General features: G+C 56.2%; 2 protein-coding genes across 2 annotated transcripts; both read left to right on the forward strand.

Moving 5' to 3' along the window:
* Positions 1-3671: 3671 nt before the first annotated feature.
* CCMA1212_004207 (uncharacterized protein) lies at positions 3672-6257 on the forward strand (the record flags this gene model as incomplete). The annotated part of the gene is given in 4 exon segments (XM_073701523.1): positions 3672-3680; positions 3692-4907; positions 4967-5208; positions 5268-6257. 4 exon segments carry the CDS (start codon positions 3672-3674, stop codon positions 6255-6257), a joined length of 2457 nt encoding a protein of 818 aa, XP_073559913.1.
* A 2027-nt stretch (positions 6258-8284) lies between these two features.
* On the forward strand, positions 8285-10299 carry CCMA1212_004208 (Maltose fermentation regulatory protein MAL63; the record flags this gene model as incomplete). Its single annotated transcript, XM_073701524.1, has 3 exons — positions 8285-9243; positions 9315-9765; positions 9823-10299. The coding sequence occupies 3 exons, from the start codon at positions 8285-8287 to the stop codon at positions 10297-10299; spliced, it is 1887 nt and encodes a 628-aa protein (XP_073559916.1).
* Between the last annotated feature and the right edge of the window lie 215 nt (positions 10300-10514).

Raw genomic sequence — 10514 nt, forward strand, 5'->3', positions numbered from 1 at the left:
GGGGGGGGGGGGGGGAGCTGAAAGCATCGAGGAGATTGATGCGGCGATCCATCTTTCATGGTGCTGGAATGAGGTGTTTTCTGATAAATGGGATACTTGAGCATTGCGGGTGATTTAGGTGTGCGGTTTGGGATTGGGGAGGTGAGTGAGTAAGTGAGTGAGAGGGAGGGGGGATGTGCGAATGGGTGAGTGATGGATGGGATTGATCGTTCATCGCATCTGCAGGGAGCTGATATGGAGCTGTGCTTTGGATGCAAGGTGATGTTCGGTTTGGGTCCCGATCTGCAGATGGGAAGACGAGTGGCGAGTCGTATCGCGATCGGGAGAGATTCCATCCATATCAAATGTGTCATATCTTCTTAACTGCATCAAAACATGAGAAAAGAAGGGGGAAAAAAAAGTAAAAAGGCGCTGAATTGTGTTCAATTGCAGTCATTTACTTGGTTCCAACGTAATCCGATGCAAATGAGATGGCTTCGGGATGGCGTTTTATGCCTGTGACCTGTGGCCTGTCACGCCTTAGTGGCGCTCTCGAGATGGTGTGCTCTAGCGGGATGGCTTAACAAGCTCAAGCTCGAGTTTGGGACGATCAGCCCGATGCTGAGCTGTCGGTTGAAGATCGCGTTTAGAGGATTGGCCATGGTGGGCACTTTTGGCTGGTCTGGAGACTGGAGTCTGTCTCGTCTCGTCGTGGGCCGCGTACACCATGTTTCATGCAAAGACGACCGAAATGTTAGCAGAGAAAAACTAGCAGAGAAAAGCACATGTCAGAGTTTCAGAGAGGGAAAAAAAAGAAACAAGCTTTCGGCCGCCGTTTCGTCTTGTCCCGTGTGGCGCTCAGGAGAAGGACCTAGTTTGCCTAGTCCAAGGGGTTGAGAGTGAGATGCGAGAGAGAACAGTTTGCAGAGTGCTTCTAGCTCGACGGTTGGTCTGAGGAAGCAGCCTGGCGATGGATACAGCTCCGCTTCGATGGGTGGTGGCGTCGACTCGTTGTACCGTAAAGTGTGAATTGCATCTTGTTTTGTCCATGCTCGATAAAGATTGTACTGTATGGTTGTGTCCTTTCGGGGGCTCAATTTGGCTTCCTGCAGGAAACCTGTCGCTATCGCCGTCCTTGGCCGGCAAGGCGCACACGAAAGGGGGAATGCCCCCAAATAGAAGCCAAGACGAAACAAAAGTGACTAAAACGGGAATGCACGAAAAGGCGTTTTTGAAGAATAGCACCGCATGGAGATGCAGTTCGTATCGGCGTCCCATCTCATTTCAAAAAGAGGCCGACTGTCGGGAAATCTGGCCGGCAGTAGCACTAAGTAGCATTAGCATCAAGGTACCTAGCATTGGCCTTTTTCTTTTCTTTCTTCTTTGCCTTTGCTATTGCTTGTATTCAAATCTTGCGATGTCAATGCCACACTGTCCATGGAGAAAATCGAGGCCCGAGCAGCTCCACTCGGTCCGTCTCTCTCGCTGACGTTTTCGACTCCATACCTTGTACATTCCCTGGTTTCTTTTGCAACCCCGGGGACTCATTTGTCAAAAAGGTTCGTCCTGGCGAGAAAACGGAGCTGGACAGAGGCCACAGCACAGGACAGGCAGCGCATGAGACACGTCGCGTGGCCTGTGGCCCGTTCCCACTTTGTTAACAAGTACAGCCTCGATGGCAGGGGTCCCGACGGGCTTTTTGTCTCTTTCGATGGGCTTGCGAGGTGAGATGGGGGACAGGACGGACGAGGGGAAGCCCTGCTCGAGTCTTTCGGGGCGAGATGCCGGGCTGGGGGGAGGGAGGTGAAGGAGTCTCGGGCACTGAATTTGAAAGATGCGGCAGAAAGAAGTCAAGCCTGCGTTGGTTGAGCATCAACAGAAACATATTGCTGCATGTTGATGACTGGATAACCTCAAGTGCTACCACAAGTTGCCGGTAGGTGCATGTGGTACCGTCGTCGTCCTGGTGAAGTCGAGTCTCGACGGTTCTACCGTGTTCCGGCTGCAACGTCACTGTGCAGGCCCTCCCAACAGGCGCGGGGTTCGCACGCAATCAAGCGTCTTGCCATGTGCGCCATGCCGTCCAGACAGTACATGTCAAGGTACATACACGTAAAGCACCCGACATGCAGCAGCATCACCCAACTGCCTGCACCGTCGCATCAGCTCAGCTGCGTCCGGTTCGCTTCAGTGCCTGGGCCCCCTGTAGCCCAGCGCCCTGCTCCACTGTGGCCGCACCTCGTATGCGGTCGGTACCTGGCTCGGCGCCCTATCACACGCCGCTGGGGCTGCTGGCAACGGGCCCCTCGAGCCCTGCAGGTGCGCTAAGGCGCCGCCACGGCCCACCGGCGACCGTCGTACCGGATACCTGCCGCCCTGCGCCAGCCCGCGCGTGGCACGCACGCCACTGCGCTTTTTTCCCAGGTCACTGCTACCGTGCCGCAGATCGCCCCTTGCAATCGGGCCAGTGAGAAGCAGCGTCGGGCTCCAGCCTGTTTCACCACCCACAGCACCTTTTCATGTCCACTTCGTCTCTGTCATGTTGCAGCAAGCATGGCAGTCGAGTGGAATTCTTTCCTTCCCGGCCTTGTTTCTACCAGCTTCTCGAGATCGTCTGCGTATTCCCTCTCGATCCCTCTCTCTCCACATTTTCTGCTCCTCACCCTTCCACTCGTTCGGGACTCGTTTTTTTCATTCTTTTCTCCCCTTCCTTTGCCTAAAAGGACTATCCGGCTCGTCTGTCCTGCTTCCTGGTTCGCTCGTTTTACCTCCCTCGAATTTTTTCACCCATCTATATATCCTGAAACGCCCCTAGTGTTCTCGGTGCCGTGTTGACCCAGTCCTCCTCAGTCGCTTTTCACCTTACTTCACCCTCTCACCTCAAAGTCTTTTGTCAAGGCTTTCCTCAACCCTCCTCTCTTCCTCTTTATTCGGTTTCTGTTTGGTGATTTCTTGCCCTACGGATTGTCCCTCGCTTTGACCAATTCCAGCAACTGGCACGGACCTTGGTTGATCATCCGTCCTGGAATCTTGATATCGACGTCAGCGCCACTTTCATCGCCCTCTGCCTGTTTGTGCATTTTCCTGGAGCCTCGAATTTTCTCTGGAGCCGGTCTTCAGCGGCTTCTGCATCCAGCGGCATCTGAAACATCGCGCTCGCCGGCCTTGTTTATGCTTCCCCCTGCTGTGGCATTGATTTTCCAGCTCTTCGTGGAGTAGTAGCGCAGTCATACGAGCGTCGTGCTGTGTGCATACCTTATCCTCCAACTTTAACAGAGTTACCTGGGGCCATCCTTGCCATCTTTCCAGGAACGAAAAGCCTAAACTTTCCGAATCATCAACTCGAAACATCACTTAGCCATACACCTTGCTAGGCATCTGGATCGGTTGTCGTCTTCCTGGGTATATAGACGACCTGCACTGCCCTCCTTCGCAAGGGGTGCACCCGTTGTTGTTGTTGGAGTAGGGGAACTTTCAGATGGCGCATCGTCAACCTTCCCGCGCGTCTCGAAGCTCGGCTGGATTCCTCCCCCTGGAAGGAAACGACTCTCCTCGCGAGATGGAAAACAACGGGATCCAGCTCGCTCCTCTGACCACGGTCAGGAGCAACGCCTCGACCACGGGGGCGAGGAAGCCATCGTCCACCGCCCACGGTCACGATTCGCACAACGAGAAGCAGGGCATGGACCGCCATGCCGGCCGTCGGCGCAAGCTGGACGACGAGACGCTCAAGCGCAGGCAGACGGGAGACGAGGTCAAGCTCAACGCCATGGGCCGCCTCTATGCCAAGGTCGTGGGCTTCTCCGCCATCACGCGATACATGGTCTACGTCGTGCCCGTCGGCATCCTGCTGGCCGTCCCGCTCGTTGTGCTTGCCCTGACGGACCACAAGCACGACATCCACGTCGGCAGACATGACGACGCCCGCGGCCCTCCTCTCTTCACGCTCTTCCTGTGGATCCAAATCTCCTGGCTGGCTCTCTGGGGCGTCAAGATGGCCGCCTGGTTCCTCCCCCACGCCTTCATGTTCTTCTGCGGCATCGTCAGCGCCGGCACGCGCAAGTATGCCACCGTCCTGGGCAACCTCAACATTGTCATCTCCATCTTCTTCTGGATGCTGGCTTCCTGGCTCACGTTCAAGAGCCTCTTCGCCCAGCAGTACGCCGATGGCATTGTCTGGGTGGTCAACCTCGAGCGTGTGCTCGGTGCTTGCTTCGTCTCCTCTGCCGTCCTTCTCGGCGAAAAGGCCATTGTCCAGCTCATCGGTGTGTCGTACCACCAGCGATCCTTTGACAACCGCATCAAGGATTCCAAGCGAGAAATCCATCTCCTGGGTCTCCTGTACGACGCTTCGCGCACGCTGTTCCCCATGTACTGCCCCGAGTTTGCCGAGGAGGACTACGTCATCGAAGATAGCATTGAGATGATGCTTCGACGCAAGGCCGGCAAGGTCAAGGTCCCAGGTGCCCAGGCCCCCATGAGGATCATTGGAGACGTCACCCGCCTTGGTGACAAGGTGACGTCGGTCTTTGGCAACCTTGCTAGCGAAATCACGGGCAAGCACGTCTTCAACCCCAACTCGGCCCACTCCATCGTCGTCGAGGCTCTGGAGAAGAAGCGCTCGTCCGAGGCCCTGGCCAGGCGCCTCTGGATGTCCTTTGTCATAGAGGGCAGAGACGCCCTGTACCCCGACGACATTGAGGAGGTTCTCGGACCGGCATACAAGCGCGAGGCTGAGGAGGCCTTTGAAGCCATCGACACCGACGGCAACGGGGACATTAGCCTCGAGGAGATGATCCGCAAGGTGGTTGAGATGGGCAAGGAGCGAAAGGCCATTGCCGAGGGCATGAAGGATATTGGCCAGGCCCTGACAGCTTTTGACAAGGTCTTGCTGTTTGTGGTTCTGCTCATCACCATCTTTATCTTCTGTGAGTCTCTACCTAGCACTTGTGATCGTGGGGTCTGTATGCTGACAATGTCATTTCAGTGTCCTTCTTCAACAGCAGCCTCCTCACCACCATTGCTACCGCTGGAACTGCTCTCTTGTCCCTTTCCTTCGTCTTCGCTGTCACCACCCAGGAATTCCTTGGTTCTTGCATCTTCCTCTTCGTCAAGCACCCCTACGATGTCGGTGACCGTGTTGAAGTCAATGGCACGCAGATGCTCGTCGACCGCATCTCCCTGCTTTACACTGTCTTTACCCGCACCGACAGGATGCAGGTCTCTCAGGTGAGACAGGTTGCCTCCGAAGCAAGCTCTGGGAGCGACTGCTAATCATTTGCAAATAGGTTCCCAACATTATCCTCAATAACCTTTGGATCGAGAACATAACTCGAAGCAAGGCCATGTCGGAGACCTTTACAGTTGACGTTTCCTTTGGCACCTCGTTTGAGGACATTGAGCTGCTCCGCGTTGAGATGGAGAAGTTTGTCCGGTCGCCCGAGAACTCTCGCGACTTCCAGCCCGAATTCAGCATTGGCGTTGGCGGAGTCAACAACCTTGACAAGTTGACCCTCCAGATCAGCATCAACCACAAGTCCAACTGGCACAACGACCGCGTCCGTGCCACGCGCCGCTCCAAGTTCATGTGCGCTCTGGCCATTGCCCTGAAGAAGATTCCCATCCTCGCTCCCGGCGGTGGTGGCGAGCCTCTGGGCGGACCCACGAACCCTTCGTACTCCGTGTCCGTGACCGACGAGTGGGCCGCTCACAGCCGAGAAGAGGCGGCCAAGAAGGCCGATGCCGCACGACTGGTGCCCTCGAACGCCCACCAGACCGCCGAGGAGATGGCCCAGGCAGAGACCGACGCCATGCAATCGCTCAATAGCAACCGGTCCCTGGCTCTCGAGACGACGGGCATGTGGGACGCCGACGCGCGCTCCATTGCCTCTAGGGACCCAACGGACGAACCCGGCCTGTCGGCAGATCTTGGGAAGAAGGAAAGCCAGCGTGGCGGCAGACGACGAGCAGGCGAGGGCCTGACGGGCCTGACGCCGACGGACAGCCAAAACACGACGTTCCCGACCAGCCCCAGAATCCGGACGTACGACGAGGAGGCCCAGACGGGAGTCCCCGGAGCGCAGTTTGGGGCTCATCCGCAGTTTGGGGCTCATCAGGAGGACGGAGGAGGTGTCGGCCGGCACTCCAGCTACCGCGGGCCCAGCTTCGACGTGAGCCGGCCTGAGGACACACTCCACCTGTCGCCGTCGCTGCATGTGCCCAACCGCGGCGGGAGTGTGGGCCGTCGCCAGCGAGGATCAACGTCCAACAATTCTTAGTTGAAGCGAGTCCTTTTTTTTTTTTTGACAGGCGGGTTTCATCTCGAAGCAAGGTGCGGACACGTTGAGCTTTGTTGGAACAAGACACTCGCTTCTGGGTCATGGTGTCTCGCTTCAGCCAAGGCTTGCGAGTGTCCATGTTTGATACTGGTTATGGTTTTGCACAGAAAAGCAAGAAAACAAAAGAATGGAATTTTCGGGACGAGAGGTTATGAATATATCGCGTCAAAGGCCCTGTTGTACGCCACGAGCACAACGAAAGGGCGGTTTGGTAATTTATTGTTGGCATCATGGAGGGATGGGAGGACAACCGCAAGACCGGGAACAACTGCTTGGATCGAAACAATTAGACGCGGGATCGAGACGCTGTGGCTACTACGAGGTAGTGCTGGCACCGCTATGCCATGGCATGAACTGTTTACATATAGCTACTTTTAGTCTTTTCACTCCTTCCTTTCTCTTTCCTTTTGTTAGATTTGTCTTTCAATAGACGGCCCATTATGTTGGCAGCTTCTTCACTTTCCATCGTGTGTGTTATTTGAGACTAACGACAGAGTATCTTTACTTGACTTGCCCCTGTGCTCCATGAAGCATAAAACATGGGTAGTACGGCAAAGCTTCCCTCATCCACCGCCCAAAGCAATCCTTCCACCCGACAACGATCAACTCACCTCAACTTATCCGAAGACTGACTAGGAAGGCAAATCTTGTCAAGAATGTAAATCACGAACACGGCAGAGACGGAAAAGGCATTGTGTAAGAAGTGTGGTGGTATGAACGGTCTGGCTAGCTAGGTAGGCTAGACTAGTTCGACCCAGCCAGACGGATCCGTGTCCGCGCGAGGGAATGCTTTTCCGTTGCCCCCAAGGTAGTACGTACAGTAGTTGGTTGATGTCAGGGATGCGGCGGTCTTGTGCTTTTGCAGGATTTTGACTGGTGCACTTTTTGTGTGTGATTGATGTGGTACTTGGGTTGCCCGGTTGCTGAAGGGGTGTCGTCTTATTGTAGGTATTGGATGTGGTGTGTGCTTTTAGACTGGAGGGGACTGGATTGAGGGGATTGGATGGGGTGATGATGGTTTTGAGGTGAATTGGATGAAGCTTGAACGAATGGACAATACCGAAATCGCATGGCCATCATCAGGTCTTTAAGCTGACCAGTCGGCATCTCACATCCTTCGCATTCAGCCAAGGCCTTCCCCCCCCCGTAAAAAAACGAAGAGCTGGGGCTTCTCCGCACGCCCAGCAAGTTTACCATCGTTGTGGGGGAGATAGTACGATGCGGTTTCCCGAGTATTTCCCCAAGCAGCCTAGGAAAATGGTCGATATTGGTTGCTTGGCTTACCAGGGTGCCCTCTCTCGTCTCCACAGCATCATTGACGGAAAAAAGGTGCTGGTGCTGCTGCTTCTTTTCTCTTCGGCAGAACGGTTCTGATGGCGAAATTGGGAAATGGTACCTTGAGATGGGGCACGCTGAGGTTGAGGCTAGGAAAAACGTGGCGGCCATGATGGGGGTGCACCAAGTCTTGGAAGGACTGAGAGGGCAAGATCCGAGCCGAAGAAGGACTTTGCGGGGTGTGGGATCGAAGAAAGACTGAGATGATGCAAGGTAAAATAAATGCATGTAACGCTGGGGCCTGTGAGGCGAGCCGTCGGGAAAAGGATTGTACAGTAAAGCTTGACCTTTTTCTTTTGTTTCCTGTTGGAGTAGAAGATTTCCTTTTTCCTTTGGATACCTTTACCGTCATCTGCTTTTCTGTTGAAGCTGGCTTTGTTTGTTGCTCTCGCTGGGAGGATTTGCTTTCGATATTTTGTTGCTTGATAGTTGCTGATTGAGAGTTGAGAAGAGAGCAAAAAAAGAGAGAGAGAGAGAGAGAGAGAGTTGGCTTGCTTGCGACTCGGTATATGGTCTCGACTTGCAACACCAGACTTCCGATATAGGAGTGTCGCGTCTCATCGCCAACCGACATCAACTCACCACCTCCCTTCATCTCTCTCTTATACGCAAACAACATCAACAGCAACACAATGTCAACAAACAACAACGCCGCAATGCCGACACCCACCCCGCCCAAGCCGCCGCAGCAGCAAGTCTGCGACAACTGCCGCTTCCGCAAGATGAAGTGCGACCGCGGCCTCCCCTGCAGCAACTGCGTCGTCTCCTCCATTCCCTGCCGATACCTTCACACGCTGCGGCGCAAGGGGCCCAGGGGCGGCAAGGGACGGCGGCTGTCGCAGATCAGGCAGGGCCTCACGGAGCCGGACAGGAATCACTTTGAGGTCAGCACGCCGGGGAGCGCGCAGATGCAGTTTGGCGTGCTGGAGGAGGCGGGTAGGAGTAGTAGGAGTGGTGGTGGTGGTGGTGCTGCTGCTGCTGGTAGAAGAGGAGGAGGAGAAGCACAGCAGCAGCAGCAGCAGCAGCAGAATCCGTTGCTGGCGCTGGCGACGGCGACGGAGCACGACAGGCAGAGGCTGTCCGTGGCGCTGGCAGCCCACGTCCAGGTCTTCATGAAGCACCTCTTCCCCATCATGCCCGTCGTCAACGACAGGGAGCTGCTAGCCGACTCGCTGCGTCTAGACTCCCTCTCGCCCTCGCGCTACGCCTTCCTGCTGTCCCTCTGCGCGGCGACGCGCATCCAGCTCAAGCTCGACAGCGCCGAGGAGTACGACGAGACGGCGGTGGGCATCAACACGTCGTCGCTGGACTCGCCGCTCACGGGCGAGGCGCTGCTGAGCGCCGCGGAGCAGGCGAGGCTGCGGTTCAACGTGGTGGACGACTTGAGTCTCGATACGCTGCTGACGTCGTTTTTCCTGTTTGCGGGATATGGCAATCTGGAGAAGCATACGCATGCTTGGTTTTACCTGAACCAGGCGATTTCCTTGGCGCTGTCGATTGGGCTGCACAGTGAGGCTGCGTATAGCAACTTGGAGGAGAGCGAGCGGGAGATTCGACGGCGGATATTCTGGCTGTTGTTTGTGACGGAGCGGTAAGATGCTTGCCCCCCTTGAACATCACTATACCCCTCTCAGGGGAAGGAGAAACTGATTTGTTTCGCAGGACATACGCCCTCCAGCACCGCCGGCCGGTGATGCTGCGAAATACCATCTCCAAGCCGCAAATCGTCGACTCGGACTGCCCCATCGTCATGCACGACTTCGTCAACCACGTCCGCCTCTTCGAGCTGCTGCCCTGCTCGCTCTACGAGTGGCAGCCGCACACGGACGGGTGCCAGCCGCAGGGCGTCGCGCTGAGCCACGCCATCAGCAACAAGCTGTCGGCCGTCCAGCCCGCCGAGAGCGTCATGGAGAGCCAGCGCTTCGACACGCTCGTCACCCAGCAGTGGCTGCGCGTGTCCATGTGGCGGCTGGCGTTTGGCAGCAAGCCGAGCCTCGTGTACGGGCAGGGGTTGATGCCTGCCTTGGGGTTGCCGTTTGAGGCGGGCAAGTCGATTATGAAGGCGCTTGGGTCTGTGAGCCAGAGCTCCAAGGATTGTCACGGGATCGCCATTGTACGTTTCGACGTTCTCGACCTACACTCTAAGTTGCTAACCGAACCTGACGGATAGGAGCAAAAACTGTTTGACATTGGAATGAGCCTCGCCGACGCATCCATGTCCGCGTCCCCCATGCCCTCCTTCGAATTCGGCCCCCACGACCTGCTCTCATCCGTCGTAAAGTTCCTCGGCCGCATCCGCGGCTGCCAGTCCAACCTGCTCCCGAAACTGCTCAAGCACTCGGAGCTCATCCTCGGCTTCTCCAACCCCCTCGCCGGCATCGACATCCACTGGCCCGCGCTCCTGGAAGAGCATCCCTCGGTGGCGGGGAGCACCCACGTGGGCGACCTGGCTGCGGCTGCTGCTGCTGCTGCTGCTCATCATGCTCAGGGGGACGAGTCTTCTTCGGCGAGCAGTAGTGTGGGAAGTTGGCAGGATACGTGCGACTTGGCGATGCTGGAGCCTGGGGCGGGGACGTTTATGGGGTTGGGGTGTGAGGAGGCGTTTGATGAGCAGGTGCACATGGCTGGGCAGGTGGAGATTGCATGATTCTGAGCCTTGAACTGTCTCTCCTGGCCTTTTATATTGGATGGTTTGATGTTGGGCTCTAGAAAATGGTCTACGAGAAATGCCTTTGTGACGATTCCATACGTGGCCCAGATGCTGGCATGGCACACTCTCAAATCGTGGACTGCCCCCTTTTGCACACACTCGTTCTCTCCTCTTGTGACATTCCATCACCGCCCATCCAGCCGCCCCCCCCC

Source organism: Trichoderma ghanense (genome assembly GCF_004382785.1).
Source record: "Trichoderma ghanense strain CCMA-1212 chromosome Unknown scaffold_4, whole genome shotgun sequence".
NCBI lineage: Eukaryota > Fungi > Ascomycota > Sordariomycetes > Hypocreales > Hypocreaceae > Trichoderma > Trichoderma ghanense.